The 19,252-nt window shown below is 42.5% G+C and overlaps 1 protein-coding gene across 2 annotated transcripts in view; it reads left to right on the forward strand.

Moving 5' to 3' along the window:
• Nucleotides 1-15,649, forward strand: part of FAM149A (family with sequence similarity 149 member A) — a 74,635-nt gene extending 58,986 nt beyond the window's left edge. For both annotated transcript variants that reach the window (XM_077279633.1, XM_077279634.1), the window contains exon 14: nucleotides 13,772-15,649. In XM_077279633.1, the coding sequence (XP_077135748.1) occupies nucleotides 13,772-13,845 (74 nt within the window). In that variant the 3' untranslated portion in view covers nucleotides 13,846-15,649. The remainder of the gene's footprint in view (nucleotides 1-13,771) is intronic.
• Nucleotides 15,650-19,252: the final 3,603 nt, after the last annotated feature.

Consider the following 19,252-nt stretch of genomic DNA (forward strand, 5'->3'; position numbering starts at 1 on the left):
AACAAAGTGATATTAAAGTAAGAAATGAACAAATAAACTGTAGGGTCTGTGTTCCCATGAGACCTCCCCGAATACTTGGCTTCAGGGGAGGGCTTCCATGACCAATGTCAACCTTTTTAGTCCCATGTAGTAGAGAAGAAAGTTCTATAAACTATGTTGCTTAAGGTTACTGTCACACAGTGCAATTTTGATCGCTACGACGGCACGATTCGTGACGTTGCAGCGTCGTATGATTATCGCTCCAGCGTCGTAGACTGCGGTCACACTTTGCAATCACGGCGCTGGAGCGATGCCGAAGTCCCCGGGTAACCAGGGTAAACATCGGGTTACTAAGCGCAGGGCCGCGCTTAGTAACCCGATGTTTACCGTGGTTACCAGCGTAAAAGTAAAAAAAAACAAACCGTACATACTCACCATCTGATGTCCGTCAGGTCCCTTGCCGTCTGCTTCCTGCTCTGACTGAGTGCCGCCGTACAGTGAGAGCACAGCACAGCAGTGACGTCACCGCTGTGATCTGCTCTCACTTTCCGGCCGGCAGACAGTCAGAGCGGGAAGCAGACGGCAAGGGACCTGACGGACATCAGATGGTGAGTATGTACGGTTTGTTTTTTTTTACTTTTACGCTGGTAACCACGGTAAACATCGGGTTACTAAGCGCGGCCCTGCGCTTAGTAACCCGATGTTTACCCTGGTTACCAGCGAACGCATCGCTGGATCGCTGTCACACACAACGATCCAGCGATGACAGCGGGAGATCCAGCGACGAAAGAAAGTTTCAAACGATCTGCTACGACGTACGATTCTCAGCAGGGTCCCTGATCGCAGTAGCGTGTCAGACACTGCGATATCGTAACGATATCGCTAGAACGTCACGAATCGTGCCGTCGTAGCGATCAAAATTGCACTGTGTGACAGTACCCTTACACTTTTCTAACTTCATCATGATCTAATCATGTACATGTAAGAAAGACCAAAGATAACTCTGCTTTTCTTCTGGAAACATCCATAATATCAGCATCAGATTGTGCAGATACAAAGTTAAGGTCTACATTGTAAACTGAGGAGTAAAGTGCAAGTTATGTGATTCTGAGCCAGGAGCCACGTGGCACAGATATGGTCCTTTGCTGCGTCCTATAGCAAAGATCACCCAGTTCCTTGCCAATACCAAGTCATCTAATTAATCCTAAATCCTAATTAGGATCCTAATCCTAATCTGTCAGCAGGTTTTTGCCACCTAATCTAAGAGCAGCATCCTGTACAGACAGAGTCCCTGATTCCAGAGATCACGTACTGGGCTGCTTGCTGCAGATTTGATAAAATCAGAGTTTATCACCAGGAGATTAGTACTGGAGGACCAGTAATAGTCCATCTGCTAAAAAGGACCAATGATAGTCCTTCAGCCAGGTAGTCCTCCATATTCATGTGTGCACTGTGCATGGGCAGAAAGCTGCCAATCAGTGTTGTGAGCGAGGCTATACAGAGCTTAGGCTTCAGAGAACTGCTAGATCTGCAGCAGAGGAAAGAAACAGGGATTTTATAAAAATGACAGCCACAAGCTCAGTAAGTGAAACAACACTGGAGTCAGGGTCTTTTCCCCTACATTGTGCTGCTTTCTGATGGGTTGAACCAACATAAAGAAAAGAGAAGTGCCAATAAGGTATAATAAAATAAACATTTTATTAATATAATTTAAAAGATTTATATAAATATTAGAAAAAATATATCCAACAAACAGACTACTCCTGTAAAGTGGTGCCAGAGCACATATGCAGTATGAGTCTCTCGCATCGATACCTGGCACTTGGGACCAGAGCGTGCAGCTACACGTTTCGCTCAAGGCTTCGGGGAATTGTGTGTTCGGGCTTTGTGGGCCAGAGCACATGTACCCTACCCCCCTCCAGATTGACATACTATCTCTATGTAAGTATTCATCATTTTTTTTCTTACTGAGACTAGTCACAGCATCATGTCTTTTGACTAAGGGTATTTAGTATCGGATCTTAAACCCCCTTTTTTACACTTTCTCTTAAACACTTTTATATGGTATATTGTTATGATCCGGTGACCTTGGAGTTCTTTCATCAAAGAACGAACAGAATTCCTCTGAGACAAAACGGCCCCTGCCCCAATCTCAGAAGCATCAATCTCAACCTGAAACGGAAGAGAAACATCTGGTTGGCGCAACACCGGAGCAGAAGTAAATCGGCGTTTAAGCTCCTGAAAGGCAGAGACAGCCGCAGAGGACCAATTCGCCACATCAGCGCCTTTTTTCATCAAATCAGTCAAGGGTTTAACCACGCTGGAGAAGTTAGCAATGAACCGGCGATAAAAATTTGCAAAACCCAAAAATTTCTGAAGGCTCTTCACGGATGTGGGTTGAATCCAATCATGAATGGCCTGAACCTTAACCGGATCCATCTCCATAGATGAGGGAGAAAAAATAAAGCCCAAAAAAGAAACCTTCTGTACCTCAAAGAGACACTTAGACCCCTTCACAAACAAGGCATTATCACGAAGGATCTGAAATACCATCCTGACCTGTTCCACATGAGACTTCCAATCATTGGAAAAAATCAAAATATCGTCCAAATATACAATCATGAATTTATCAATATAAGTCCGGAAGATATCATGCATGAAGGATTGAAAAACAGATGGAGCGTTAGTGAGCCCGAATGGCATCACAAGGTATTCGAAATGGCCTTCGGGCGTATTAAACGCAGTTTTCCATTCATCACCCTGCTTAATACGAACAAGATTATATGCCCCCCGAAGGTCAATCTTCGTAAACCAACTATCCCCCTTAATCCTAGCAAACAAATCGGAAAGCAAACGTAAAGGGTATTGAAACTTGACCGTGATCTTATTCAAGAGGCGATAATCAATACAAGGTCTCAAGGAGCCATCTGTTGTGAATTCCGTCTGGGCTCCCTCTGGTGGCCTTTAGCGATACTGCGGGTCTGGAGCTGGGCTCAGCTGCCTCATTTCCTGCTATGCTGGTTCCTATTTAACTCCACCTGGACCTTTACTTGTTGCCTGCTGTCGTTGTATTCAGTACTGGTTCTGACCTCTCCTGGATCTCCCTGGTGACCTGTTTCTTTCTGAGAAGCTAAGTCTTGCTAGTTCTTTTTGCTCATTGTTTCTTTGAATATGTTTCTCAGTATATGATGTGTTCAGTCCAGCTTGCTTATATGTGATTTTTCGCTTGCTGGTAGCTCTGGGGTGCAGAGTGCGCCCCTCACATCGTGAGGCGGTGTGGGGGTTCTTGTACTTTCTGCGTGGATAGTTTTTGATAGTTTTTGTACCGACCGCACAGATCCCTTGCTTTCTTCTGTCTATTTAGTGTTAGCGGGCCTCATTTGCTTAAACCTGTTTTTCATTCCTACGTTTGTATTTTCCCCTTAACTCACCGTTATTATTTGTGGGGGGCTGTCTAAACTTTGGGGTTATTTCTCTGAGGCAAGTGAGGCTTTGCGTTCTCTCTAGGGGTAGCCAGTTTCTTAGGCTGTGAAGAGGCGTCTAGGTTTTTAGGTAACGCTCCACGGCTGCCTTTAGTGTGTGTGGATAGGATCAGGATTGCGGTCGGTATAGTTCCCACATCCCCGGTGCTTGTCCTACAGTTCAGGTTTATCTATCAGGTCAGTTTTGTGATCCTACCACCGGATCATAACAGTACAGCAGGCCGGTAAAGTGTTATTGCATCGCAAAAGAGGGATAAGAGAAATCCTGAGTTCATTTTTTTTTTTTCCTCTGCAGTGTGTCTAGCCTCTCTCCTCCCCTTAATCTCTGGGTGGTTCAGAATTCAGCTGCAGCTATGGACCTTCAGAGTCTGTCTTCTAGTGTGGATCATCTCACTGCTAGGGTACAAGGCATTCAGGATTATGTAGTTCACAGTCCTATGTCAGAGCCTAAGATACCTATTCCTGAGATGTTCTCCGGAGACAGATCTAGGCTTTTGAATTTTAAAAATAATTGCAAATTATTCCTTTCTCTGAGACCTCGTTCCTCTGGTGATCCGGTTCAGCAAGTTAAAATGAGTATTTCTTTGTTGCGTGGTGACCCTCAAGATTGGGCATTCTCTCTGGCGCCAGGAGATCCTGCATTGCAAAATGTGGATGCGTTTTTTCTGGCGCTTGGAGTGCTTTATGAGGACCCTAATCTGGTAGACCAAGCAGAAAAGGTTTTGCTGGCTCTCTCCCAGGGTTTGGATGAAGCAGAGGTTTACTGTCAGAAGTTTAGGAAATGGTCTGTGCTCACTCAATGGAATGAGTGTGCCCTGGCAGCGATTTTCAGAAAGGGTCTTTCTGAAGCCATTAAGGATGTTATGGTGGGGTTCCCCACGCCTGCGGGTCTGAATGAGTCAATGTCTTTGGCCATTCAGATTGATCGGCGTTTGCGGGAGCGCAAACCAGTGCACCATCTGGCGGTATTTTCTGAGCAGAAGCCTGAGTCTATGCAATGTGACAGGATTCTGACCAGAATTGAAAGGCAAAATCACAGACGTCAGAATGGGTTGTGCTTTTACTGTGGTGATTCTGCTCATGTTATCTCAGATTGTTCTAAGCGCACAAAAAACTTCGCTAGGTCTGTCACCATTGGTACTGTACAGCCTAAATTCATTTTGTCTGTTACTTTGATTTGCTCTCTGTCATCCTACTCAGTTATGGCTTTTGTGGATTCAGGTGCTGCCCTGAATTTGATGGATTTGTCTTTTGCCAGAATTTGATGGATTTGTCTTTTGCCAGGCGCTGTGGTTTTATCTTGGAGCCTTTACAATTCCCTATTCCACTAAAGGGAATTGATGCCACGCCATTGGCCAAGAATAAACCTCAGTACTGGGCTCAAGTGACCATGTGCATGACTCCTGCACGTCAGGAGGTGATTCGCTTTCTTGTGTTACATAATTTGCATGATGTTGTCGTGTTAGGTCTGCCATGGCTGCAGGCTCATAATCCAGTCCTGGATTGGAAAGCAATGTCTGTGTCAAGTTGGGGTTGCCAGGGAATTCATGGCGATGCTCCTTTGGTGTCAATTGCTTCTTCTACTCCTTCTGAAGTCCCTGAATTTTTGTCGGACTACCAGGATGTATTTGATGAGCCCAAGTCCAGTGCCCTACCCCCTCATAGGGATTGTGATTGCGCCATAAATTTGATTCCTGGTAGTAAGTTCCCTAAGGGACGACTTTTTAATTTGTCTGTACCAGAACATGCCGCTATGCGGAGTTATATCAAGGAGTCTTTGGAGAAGGGGCATATTCACCCGTCCTCGTCCCCTTTGGGTGCGGGGTTCTTTTTTGTGGCCAAGAAGAATGGTTCTCTGAGACCCTGTATAGATTATCGTCTTCTAAATAACATCACAATCAAATTTCAGTATCCTTTGCCACTGTTGTCCGATTTGTTTGCTCGGAGTAGGGGGGCCAGTTGGTTCACCAAGATAGATCTTCGTGGAGTGTATAATCTTGTGCGTATAAAGCAGGGCGATGAATGGAAAACAGCATTTAATACGCCCGAAGGCCATTTTGAGTACTTGGTGATGCCTTTTGGGCTTTCTAATGCCCCTTCTGTGTTCCAGTCCTTCATGCACGACATCTTCCGAGAGTATCTGGATAGGTTTATGATTGTGTACCTGGATGATATTTTGGTCTTTTCTGATGATTGGGAATCTCATGTGAAGCAGGTCAGGATGGTATTTCAGGTCCTGCGAGCCAATGCCTTGTTTGTGAAGGGCTCTAAATGTCTCTTCGGAGTCCAGAAGGTTTCCTTTTTGGGCTTTATTTTTTCTCCTTCTACCATTGAGATGGATCCAGTCAAGGTCCAGGCTATTTATGACTGGACTCAACCTACATCGGTAAAGAGTCTTCAGAAGTTCTTGGGTTTTGCTAATTTTTACCGTCGCTTCATCACTAATTTTTCTAGTGTGGTTAAGCCTTTGACGGATTTGACCAAGAAGGGTTCTGATGTGACGAATTGGTCTCCTGCGGCCGTGGAGGCCTTTCAGGAGCTCAAACGTCGGTTCTCTTCGGCTCCTGTCTTGCGTCAGCCGGATGTCTCTCTGCCCTTCCAGGTCGAGGTTGATGCTTCTGAGATTTTTAGCAGGGGCTGTCTTGTCACAGAGAAGCTCTGATGGCTCTGTGATGAGGCCATGTGCTTTCTTTTCAAGAAAGTTTTCGCCTGCCGAGCGGAATTATGATGTTGGTAATCGGGAGTTATTGGCAATGAAGTGGGCATTTGAGGAGTGGTGACATTGGCTTGAGGGAGCCAAACATCGTGTGGTGGTCCTGACGGATCACAAGAATTTGACTTATCTCGAGTCTGCTAAGCGGCTAAATCCTAGACAGGCTCGATGGTCGCTGTTTTTCTCCCGTTTCGATTTCGTGGTTTCATACCTTCCGGGTTCGAAGAACGTGAAGGCTGATGCTCTTTCTAGGAGCTTTGTGCCTGACTCTCCGGGAGTTTCTGAACCGGCTGGTGTCCTCAAAGAAGGTGTGATTTTGTCTGCCATCTCCCCTGATTTACGACGGGTACTGCAGGAATTTCAGGCCAATAGACCTGATCTTTGTCCACCGGAGAGATTGTTTGTCCCGGATAGATGGACCAGTAGAGTCATTTCCGAGGTTCATTCTTCGGTGTTGGCGGGTCACCGTGGGATTTTTGGTACCAGGGATTTGGTGGCTAGGTCCTTTTGGTGGCCTTCCTTGTCGCGGGATGTGCGTTCCTTTGTGCAGTCCTGTGGGATTTGTGCTCGGGCCAAGCCTTGCTGTTCTCGTGCCAGTGGATTGCTTTTGCCTTTGCCTGTCCCGAAGAGGCCCTGGACGCATATTTCCATGGATTTTATTTCGGATCTTCCAGTCTCTCAGAAGATGTCTGTAATCTGGGTGGTTTGTGATCGTTTTTCTAAAATGGTCCATTTGGTGCCCTTGCCTAAGCTGCCTTCCTCCTCCGATTTGGTTCCACTGTTTTTTCAGAATGTGGTTCGTTTGCATGGTATTCCTGAGAATATTGTGTCTGACAGAGGATCCCAGTTTGTGTCCAGGTTTTGGCGGTCCTTTTGTGCTAAGATGGGCATTGAATTATCTTTTTCATCGGCCTTCCATCCTCAGACGAATGGCCAAACCGAACGAACCAATCAGACCTTGGAGACTTATCTGAGATGTTTTGTTTCTGCTGATCAGGATGATTGGGTGACTTTTTTGCCATTGGCTGAGTTCGCCCTCAATAATCGGGCTAGTTCTGCTACTTTGGTTTCGCCTTTTTTTTGCAATTCTGGTTTTCATCCTCGTTTTTCCTCGGGTCAGGTTGAGCCTTCTGACTGTCCTGGGGTGGATTCTGTGGTGGATAGATTGCAGCAGATTTGGAACCACGTGGTAGACAATTTGACGTTGTCACAAGAGAAGGCTCAGCGCTTTGCTAACCGCCGGCGCTGTGTGGGTCCCCGACTTCGTGTGGGGGATTTGGTATGGTTGTCTTCTCGTTATGTTCCGATGAAGGTTTCCTCTCCTAAGTTCAAGCCTCGTTTCATCGGTCCTTATAAGATTTTGGAAATCCTCAACCCTGTGTCATTTCGTTTGGACCTCCCAGCATCATTTGCCATTCACAATGTGTTCCATAGGTCATTGTTGCGGAGATATGTGGTGCCAGTGGTTCCTTCTGTTGATCCTCCTGCTCCGGTCTTGGAGTATGTGGTGGAGAAGATCTTGGATTCTCGTGTTTCGAGACGAAAGCTTCAGTACTTGGTTAAGTGGAAGGGCTATGGTCAGGAGGATAATTCCTGGGTTGTCGCCTCTGATGTCCATGCGGCCGATTTGGTTCGTGCCTTTCATTCGGCTCGTCCTGATCGGCCTGGGGGCTCTGGTGAGGGTTCGGTGACCCTCCTCAAGGGGGGGTAATGTTGTGAATTCCGTCTGGGCTCCCTCTGGTGGCCTTTAGCAATACTGCGGGTCTGGAGCTGGGCTCAGCTGCCTCATTTCCTGCTATGCTGGTTCCTATTTAACTCCACCTGGACCTTTACTTGTTGCCTGCTGTCGTTGTATTCAGTACTGGTTCTGACCTCTCCTGGATCTCCCTGGTGACCTGTCTCTTTCTGAGAAGCTAAGTCTTGCTAGTTCTTTTTGCTCATTGTTTCCTTGAATATGTTTCTCAGTATATGATGTGTTCAGTCCAGCTTGCTTATATGTGATTTTTCGCTTGCTTGTAGCTCTGGGGTGCAGAGTGCGCCCCTCACATCGTGATTCGGTGTGGCGGTTCTTGTACTTTCTGCGTGGACAGTTTTTGTACCGACCGCACAGATCCCTTGCTTTCTTCTGTCTATTTAGTGTTAGCGGGCCTCATTTGCTTAAACCTGTTTTTCATTCCTACGTTTGTATTTTCCCCTTAACTCTCCGTTATTATTTGTGGGGGGCTGTCTAAACTTTGGGGTTATTTCTCTGAGGCAAGTGAGGCTTTGCTTTCTCTCTAGGGATAGCCAGTTTCTTAGGCTGTGAAGAGGCGTCTAGGTTTTTAGGTAACGCTCCACGGCTGCCTTTAGTGTGTGTGGATAGGATCAGGGTTGCGGTCGGTATAGTTCCCACATCCCTGGTGCTTGTCCTACAATTCAGGTTTATCTATCAGGTCAGTTTTGTGATCCTACCACCGGATCATAACAGCCATCCTTCTTAGCAACAAAAAAAAAAACCTGCTCCCAACGGTGAAGAAGATGGCCGAATATGCCCTTTCTCCAAAGACTCCTTAACATAACTCCGCATGGCGGTATGTTCAGGCACAGACAGGTTGAAAAGTCGGCCCTTAGGAAACTTACTGCCTGGAATCAAGTCAATCGCACAATCACAGTCCCTGTGCGGTGGAAGGGAACTGGACTTGGGCTCATCGAATACATCCTGAAAATCAGACAAAAACTCTGGAATTTCAGAAGAGGAAGAAGAGGAGATTGACATCAAAGGAACATCATTATGAACCCCCTGACAACCCCAACTAGTCACAGACATAGATTTCCAATCCAACACAGGATTATGTACCTGCAACCACGGGAAACTCAGCACGATAACATCATGCAAATTATGCAACACCAGAAATCGACAATCTTCCTGATGGGCTGGCGCCATGTGCATGGTCACCTGTGTCCAAAACTGGGGCTTATTTTTAGCCAAAGGTGTAGCATCAATCCCCCTTAAAGGAATAGGGTTCTGCAAAGGCTGCAAGGGAAAACCACAACGCCTGGCAAACTCAAAATCCATTAAGTTCAAGGCGGCGCCTGAATCCAAAAACGCCATGACAGAAAATGATGACAATGAGCAGATCAAGGACACCGATAACAGAAATTTAGGTTGTACAGTACTGATAGTAAATGAACTAGCGATCCTTTTTGTCCGCTTAGGGCAGACTGAAATGACATGAGAAGCGTCGCCAAAATAATAACACAACCTATTCTGATGTCTGAATCCTTGTCGTTCCGTTCTAGACAAAATCCTATCACACTGCATTGGCTCAGGACTTTGCTCTAAGGACGACGCCACAGCGCGCACAGCTTGACGCTCCCGCAAATGCCGATCAATCTGAATGGCCAGAGACATAGAATCACTCAGACCGGAAGGCGTGGGAAACCCCACCATAACATCTTTAACGGATTCAGAAAGACCCTTTCTGAAAATTGCCGCCAACGCATCATCATTCCATTTAGTCAACACAGACCATTTTCTAAATTTCTGACAATACAATTCTGCCGCTTCTTGACCCTGAGACAGGGCCAACAAGGTTTTCTCCGCTTGATCCACAGAATTCGGTTCATCATATAATAATCCTAAAGTCTGAAAAAAGGAATCTACATTAAGCAAGGCCGGATTCCCTGATTCCAGGGAAAATGCCCAATCCTGTGGATCGCCACGCAGCAGGGAGATGACAATTTTAACCTGCTGAATGGAATCACCGGAGGATCGCGGTCTCAGAGCAAAAAACAGTTTACAATTGTTTTTAAAACTCCAAAATATGGACCTATCACCAAAAAACAAATCAGGAGTAGGAATCTTCGGCTCTAAAGCAGGAGTCTGAACAATATAATCAGAAATATCCTGTACCCTAGCAGCAAGCTGGTCTACACGAGAAGCTAATTCCTGAACATCCATGCTGGCACAAGACTCCTCAGCCACCCATAAATAAAGAGGGAAGAGAAGACAAAACAGACTGCAGAAAAAAAAATGGCTCAACACCTTTCTTCCCTTCTTCTGAGATGCATTTAACTCATTATTGGCCAGTTGTACTGTTATGATCCGGTGACCTTGGAGCCGCATGAAAACTTTCTCTGGAGTCAGTGGAACCTGTACTGACCGCAAATCCTGAACTAACACCGCAACTAGAAGTAGCCGTGGGGTGTGCCTAACAAACCCTAGACACCTCGACACAGCCGGAGGACTAAATACCCCTATAGATGGAAATAGGAATGCTATCTTGCCTCAGAGCAGACCCCCAAAGGATAGGCAGCCCCCCACGAATAATGACTGTGAGTAGGAGAAGAATAGACACGCAGGTAGAAAACAGGATTTAGCAAAAGAGGCCACTGTAGCTAAATAGGAAAGGATAGGACAAATTACTAGGCAGTCAGTATTAAAACCCTTCCAAAAATATCCACAACAGATAATACAAAAAGTTCCACAATCTAACTAAAGACATGGAATGTATATCTGCCACTCCAGAGAATCCAGCAAGACTGAGAAAATACTGACACAATCTAAGCTGGACAAGAAAACACAAAGAATAGCACTGAATTGTGAAGCACACAGCATGTGTGCCACAGGAAGAAAAAACCAGACACTTATCTTTGCTGATTTGGCAGAATGACAGGAGGAACCAGGCAGAGGTCCTACACCTCCCAACAACAATTGACAACTGGCAAGGACTAATGAATCCTGCACACCTAAATACCCCAGTCAGAACTGCAATCCGCAGACACACCTGACCAGGACTGCAACCCAGGGACAACTGCATTACCACCTACTACCACCGGAGGGAACCCAAAAGCAGAATTCACAACAGTATATACTGCATATGTGCTCTGGCAGCACTTTACAGGAGTAGTCTTCTTGTTGGCTATATTTTTTCTAATATTTATATAAATCTTTTAAATTATATTAATAATTATTTTATGTGACCTTAGTGGCACTGCTCTTTTCTTTATGTCGGTTCAATAATCTTTTCATAGAGTGTGTCTCTTGAATGTTCTCTTTTTTTTCTACTCAGTCTTTGTCGGCATTTATTATTATTATTATTATTATTTGCTCTCAGATGGGGTAGCAAAAATCTAGTGACAGATTCCCTTTAATTCTTTCATCAAAATAATTCCTTACAGCCATCATATCATAGTAATGATGATAATGCAGGGTTCTCTGGTGTATATCTTTTCCTAATCAGTCTTCCGGTAGAAGTTTTTTTCCCTTCAATGACATTTTGCACCATGAATTATCAGTATGAACTTTATACTGTGGTCCTTGTGCTTTGTACAAATAGATAAGAGTTCTATTTTAGTGATAGTTATTTTCTTATAAACATGAACTTTCCTTTCATTAAAGCATTAGGGTTAAAGTTCCAACTTGGAGATAATATAATATTTCCAGTTTCCAGAGTGAATAATCTCACAAGAAGCAAAGTGATGAAGTAAACTAGTATATGGCAATATTGTAAAGTAATACAAAAAAATGTCCTTGGTAAAAACAGCGAAGTGTAGCATGTACTGTATGTCAAAGTATCTGGATATAGAGTCTGTTTTGAGGCTGTCACAGTGGAGTTTGAGCAAACTCTCCTTCATTGATGTATGTGCAGGCAAAGTCTTTTTTTACAGCCTCTTCCACTTGGAATCTCAATGAAAAACGGCTGCAAAAAGAGGAACTTAATGCACAGCAATGTAAAAAAAACACTGCCATGAACCTACTCAGTCTTTTGTTGCTTCATTAACCAATTCAGGGTCCGTAAACCATGAAGCCGATAAAAGAATTAGCATTTTCATTATTTGGACGACCTCTGCTAGATATCCACCCTCTAGTTATAGTTTAAAGGGGTGGTTCGATACCTAAAATATCCTTTCTAAAATACCTATCTTTACACCCTAACCACTTTTTAAACTAGATTTATTGTACAATACCCTACACTTAACCCTATATATATATATATATATATATATATATATATATATATATATATATAATCACTTAATGTGTTTTTTTTGTACTGCACTTGCTGTGACATTTTGTTTGAGAAGAGTCTACAACAGGATGTGACTGAAAGCAGGAGCTGCACTCACTCCCCACAGCGCCCCTACTGGAACAGGACGTCATCAGGGTGCACTGTAGCAGCCACTTACTATAGTTTCTTGCATTGCTGCCCTCTGAAGATATCCTGGATCCATGATGATAGACACTGTTAGAGAGGTGAGCGTACTTCCCACTTATATCTCTGCCGCGGCATCTTCTAACTGTGAAAGAAGTTGTTAGGTGCAAAGATCAGCAGCGTCACCCCACAGCTTCTGTCATAGTCCTCAAAACATTCGACATCAGGGAGCGGTGCTGGTGTCACTTACTGCTTTATACACTCTCTCGGGATGATAATTTGTTTGTGGGCGGAGCTAGAAACTGTGAGATGGTGCTGATGTCAATCACGGACGACTCTTCTTTCACAATTAGAAACAGCCACAACGGAGATAGAAACAGAGTGCCGGCGCTGCATTCACCTCTGCCGCAGTGTCTATCACCATGGATCCAGGACATTTTCATAGAGGGCAGCCATGCAGGAAACTGTAGTAAATGACTGCAGTGCTGCTCCCTGACGTCCTGTTCCAGGAAGGCCATAAGACGCAGGGAAGTGAGTGCAGCAATGATCAAAGGTATGTGTGGAGATAAAAGGGCATAGAATTTCAGGAAAAGAACATCTCGCCAACCATTAATCTTGGGGGTGGATCAATCATGTTTTAGGGTTGTGTTGCAGCCAATGGCACGGGGAACATTTCACAGGTAGAAGGAAGAATGGATTCAATTAAATTTCAGCAAATTCATGATGCAAACATAACACCATCTGTAAAAAAGCTGAAGTTGAAAAGAGGATGATTTCTACAAATGAACAATGATCCTAAACACAAGTCAAAATCCACAACAGACTACCTCAAAAGGCGCATGCTGTAGGTTTTACAATGGGCCTCACAGTCCCCTGATCTGAGCCATCAAAATTTGTGGCTAACAGCATTTACAAGCTGTGATACTTGCAGTAGGAGGTGCTACTAGGTAGTAACCATGCAGGGTGCCCAAACTTTTGCATAGACCCATTTTCTTTTTTGTAATTTTGAAAATGTAAAAGATGAAGAAAAAAAAAGAAAAACTATATATATATATATATATATATATATATATATATATTTATATATATTATATTTTTTTGTTTTGCCAAAAATACGAAGGAAATGTGTCATCTTTAACTTTAGCCCTTCTAGAGTTAATTTAATCTTTAACTTGCTTAACTTCTCACAATAACAATAATTTTGACAAGGGGTGCCCAAACCTTTACATTCCACTGTATACAGTGGGTAATCCTGTAGAAATTGGCAAACAGACATCACCACACGCACATCTTTCCCATTACTTGGTCTTCATCAGGCCCACTGACTTTGCATACTAATAAAATATATTTTACTTATTTTTTTAAGTAATTTTTATATATAAAATATAAATCGCAAAGAACTGAGTGATTGTTTGTATTGCTTGCTTGAATAACTTCTTTTCTTTTTTTTTTATTTTACAAAGGTTCACAGTATCAACCAAAATCCTTTCAGAGGAATCCACCAAATACAAGGCGAAAATTCACAGTGCCATCTTAATGGGGAGTGATGAAGGACAATAGGACGTGTTGTTTTTGATATCGTTAGCCATGTTTACACACATGCTCCTTTTTTATCCAAACAATGCTGCAGATTTGTCGCAAAGCATGGGGAGCATTTTGTGGCAAAATCAGGATAATACTGCTGTAAAAAAATCTGCTGTACGTGGGCTTCCCCAATAGGCCACCTGGTGGGCCCAAATGTTTTTGCAACTCAACAAATCACTTTTGTGTTTTAAATCATATATACCTCACATATCATATAATATCATGCTGAATAACCGCGTATCCTATTTCCCAGCATCTGCGCTGCCTACATGCCAGGTCCCATCATAGCAGATGAGTGCGCCAGTATTCAGTGCCCTACAGGCTAAAGAGCATTTATGGGGAAGAAGTAAGTTTTTTTACCCAGTCTCACCGGTCTTAGTTCCTTGACTTAGTGAATATCACTTTATTTGACTAAATACTGTAGCTGACTACAATATACAAGTTATACATTAAATATTGAACTACGGTTTACCATTAAGGAGTTGTCTCCTGTCCTTGAAGATATGGTGGTGGTCCAATTAATATAATAACAGACTCTTTGCATAGAAAAGTGTTTTACTATTTTTTTTCATCTTCCAAACTTTTTTATATAAATCCTGCATGCTGATAGAACTGACGCAACAATGGCTCCATTTGTCCTGTACATTTTGTTTTACAGGGTGACATCAAGCAGATGAAAAGACGTCTAATAATAATGATAAATATGGGTAATATGAATCATGTATGGGGAAGTCTACCTATTTTTGCTTGTATTTGAATGAACCCTAAATACTTGGAAAGTAAAGGTTATTACATGGGATGATGCACTTTAAATTGCTGCACAAAAATACACACAATTTATTGTATCATATCCGGTTATGTGTGAGGATAATTTATAATGTTTATAATCAGATATATTATATTTTTCTATCAGTGCAGTAATGTAATATACCTGTACATGATTGTTATTGGGACAGTACTAAAGAAATTGTCTCGTGAAGTCACATTATGTAATCCGTTTCTGATTGAAGCGAGTTTAGGAATGACGTCAGGAATTTTTCGACAGTCATACCCGGTCATTTTTAAGTGTACTTATCATTTAAAGAAAATTTTTCATATATTGTAGGGACGTAATAGAGTTGCATGCACAGAATGGTGTTCAGGCTCGAGTCTATAAGTCTCTGTCGGAGCTCTTCAAGTGGAGGAAGAGTTATCATAGATGCTTAATTGCAATTTTCCTTACCTTAAGTACACAGTCAGGCAGCCGTATTAATCGGACCAAGATTCGACCACAATGCACAGACGGGCCGTGGTTGCTCGGGACCGCAGAGCCACAGGTCAGTCCGGGCATTCCAGTCCAATGTCGGTCGGATTCATACGGCCGTGTAATGAGCCAATAATTGAACAGACATTGATGAATATTGTTTATGGAATTTCCTGTTTTCTAAGATTATCTTTTCTTGAACAGTCAGACTTTCAAATTTCTCCAAAGTTTCCTATGTGTTGTTACAGCATACATTGGGATGAAAAGTATTAATATTGCTAATAGCGGCATATCAAATTTCCCAGTATAATTTGCTTATTTGCTTTATTCCGTTTTCACATGTCGACCCCTATAAACATGTAAAGATAATATATCCAATAAACCATATAAATGTATATATAAACATATAAATGTTATTCAATGCCAATGTCCTATGCTGCAGCTAATAACCAGATATTAATTTCCATTTGTTTTATAACATCAATAAAAGGTGCTGAATTCACTCATATGATGCAAAAAAAAAAAAAAGAACAATTACCGTAATTATGAATTACAAATAAAAGCAGTGCAAAACCAGCACATGATCATGGCCTAAAACGGTATAAAGTCATAGGATATCACTAAGAGATGACATCTCTTTCTGATCAGTGTGGGTCTGACCTCCAGACTCTCCAGCAATGAAGGGGTCACCACATTTGTGTAGCACTGCATCCCCTTTCAACTTTTTCTATACGGTCGCATTTCCGCACACCCGGATTTACAGGAAACTGTTGTCAATAACATTTATTTGATTGGGGCCAATCTGCAGTTTCCTGAACTGTGGGTGGTCAGGGTACTATTTGCAAGAAACAACAGTAAAGTAGTGACCCCATCATTTGTAGGATAGGTTTCAGGGTCTCGAGGTTTAGACCCCACTAATTATAAGGTGATGGCATATCCAGGTTAGGTACCATTCATTTATCAGATGGGTAAGACATTTTCAGACAAGAATAATACACATGCGTTTTTTTTATAATGTAGCCCACAAATCCTGACATTGCAAATGGTGATAATCTGATTTACAGAGTATATTAGAAAATAATTCCTTCTGGCTTCCATGACTCTTTATGTTAGCTCTGGATCATGGATTATTTGTGATATTTTAGAAAATCATACACTTACTGTACACTGTTACTTGAGCACTTTCTGCAGAAATAATCCAAGTAGGATCAATGAAAATGCAGAAGTGATTTAAAAACATTATGGGGTGCAGATGTCAAGTTCCGGTAGAAATGTATACAGTTTGTCATTTTGTGGCTCATGGACCATATTTTCATGCATGCCAGAGAGATGTTACATGGGCCCAGTATAGCAGTATTCACACTACGCAGTAAGGTCGTTCCCCTATAATCCTAACTTTGCTATGATTTATGTACTAATGAAATCCTTGACGTGCGTTCATTCTTACTACCTAATCATTGTGTGTATACAAAATGTATATCCTTGTAATTACTTGCCAAATGATATTTTTATACCCAATTATGGAAAATATTCATTTTTTTATATTATACATTACGGTCAGTTATGTATTTAGTTGAGAATGTTTCCAATACTACTCTGTATTACTTTATCTGAATAAACTGGAAATAAATTGTTGAGTTTGCTTTATTTTTCCACCAGTTGTTGGTTTCTTTTTATTACCAAGGAAATGTATATTTTTTTTTCTGAAGAATTGACAATGTATAATTTTTAAATGCTGAAGCTATCCGGTTGCAAAGGTAGTTATCACAACCAGAACCGCCATGCAAATGGTCTCATAAGAATTTGGAATTATTATTTATTTATTATGCTCACTTAATAGTGCCATCATTTTCCGCAACAAATTTACCTACATTATCACTGTCCTCAATGGGGCTCACAATCTAAACTGCCTATCAGTACGTCTTTGGAATGTGGGAGGAAACCAAAAAACCTGGAGGAAACCCACGCAAACACGGGGAGAACATAAAAACTCCTTCCAGATGTTTTCCTTGGTGCAATTTGAACCCAGGACCCCGGCGCTGCAAAGCAACAGAGATAACCACTGAGCCACCGTGAATAAATTTGTAATTTAATTACATAACTAAACAAATCTTTTATAAGGCGCTCATCTGATAGGAAAGGCCAATACTGACCATCCTTAGTTTTATACATGTTTTTTATCAAGGCAGTATTTACATAAAAATCATAGAGAAAAATACCTTATGGAAGCAACATACAGTGGGACCCGGCATGTCTTTGTGTCTATACTATCAAGCTGTAGGTACATTATGTGCCATCCGACATAACGTCTGTTTATACGGACCAACCGGTCGCTAGATACGATTGTAGATGCTTAAACTTTTCCGATCGGCAGTTGATCAAAACACACAAAGGGCACAGAATAATCTATATTAGATCACTCAGTGCGCGTAGGCTGCCCTGGTTCTCAGCAGCACGAATCCTGCTTACACAGGACAATGCGCCACCGAGAATGTTGATCTTTTATTCGATGCAAAACATCATTTTTCCCAGTGAACGAGCATTGTGTTTAATAATAATAATAATAATAATAATCTTTATATAGCGCTAACATATTCCGCAGCGCTCTACAGCTTTGCACACATTATCATCGCTGTCCCCAATGGGGCTCACAATCTAAATTCCCTATCAGTATGTCTTTGGAATGTGGGAGGAAACCGGAGAACCCGTAGGAAACCCACGCAAACATGGGGAGAACATACAATCTCCTTGCAGATGTTGTCCTTGGTGATGAACCCAGGACTCCAGCGCTGCAAGGCTAACCACTGAGCCACCGTGCTGCCCTAATAGGGTGATTGGCAGCCTGTTTACTCAGCAAGATAATCACGAAACAAGCTTTTTTCAACTTATGTGATGAAGTTTCAGTTTCTATTTAACCCCTTCACCCCCGGAGCTTTTTTCGTTTTCGTTTTTCGCTCCCCTCCTTCCCAGAGCCATAACTTTTTTATTTTTCCGTCAATATGGCCATGTGAGGGATTATTTCTTGCGGGACGAGATGTACTTTTGAACGATACCATTGGTTTTACCATGCCGTGTAACAGAAAACGGGAAAAAAATTCCAAGTGTGATGAAATTGCAAAAAAAGTGCAATATCACACTTGTTTTTTGTTTGGCTTTTTTGCTAGGTTCACCAAATGCTAAAACTAGCCTGCCATTATGATTCTCCAGGTCATTACGAGTTCATAGACACCTAACATGTCTAGGTTATTTTTTATCTAAGTAGTGAAAAAAAATTCCAGTTTGCTAAAAAAAAAAAGAAGAAATTGCGTGATTTTCCGATACCCGTAGCGTCTCCAATTTTCATGATCTGGGGTCGGGTGAGGACTTATTTTTTGCGTGCCGAGCTGGCGTTTTTAGTGATACCATTTTGGTGTAGATACATTCTTTTGATCGCCCGTTATTGCATTTTAATGCAATGTCGCGGCAACCAAAAAAACGTAATTTTGGCGTTTTGATTTTTTTTCTCGCTACGCCATTTAGCGGTCAGGTTAATCCTTTGTTTTTATTGATAGATCGGGCGATTCTGAACGCGGCGATACCAAATATGTGTAGGTTTAATTTTTTTTTAATTGTTTTATTTTGATTGGGGCGAAAGGGGGGTGATTTGAACTTTTATATATTTTTTATTTTTTTATATTTTTAAACACTTTTTTTTAATTTTTATTTTGGCATGCTTCAATAGCCTCCATAGGAGGCTAGAAGCATGCACAACTCGATTGGCTCTGCTACATAGAGGCGAAATACAGATCACCTCTATGTAGCAGAAATCCAGGTGTACTTTGAGCGCCGACCACAGGGTGGCGCTCAAAGCGCTCGGCCATCAACAACCATAGTGGTCTCAAGGAGACCTCTGGTTGTTATGGCAATGCACCGCTGACCCCCGATCATGTGACGGGGGTCAGCAGTGCGAGCACTTCCGGCCGCGCGGTCGGGAGCGCTAGTTAAATGCTGCTGTCAGCGCTTGACAGCGGCATTTAACTAGTTAATGGGCGCGGGCGGATCGCGATTCCGCTCGCGCTCATTGCGCGCACATGTCAGCTGTACAAAACAGCTGACATGTCGCGGCTTTAAGGTGGGC

This window comes from Ranitomeya variabilis, chromosome 1 (genome assembly GCF_051348905.1).
Source record: "Ranitomeya variabilis isolate aRanVar5 chromosome 1, aRanVar5.hap1, whole genome shotgun sequence".
NCBI classification, from domain to species: Eukaryota; Metazoa; Chordata; class Amphibia; order Anura; family Dendrobatidae; genus Ranitomeya; species Ranitomeya variabilis.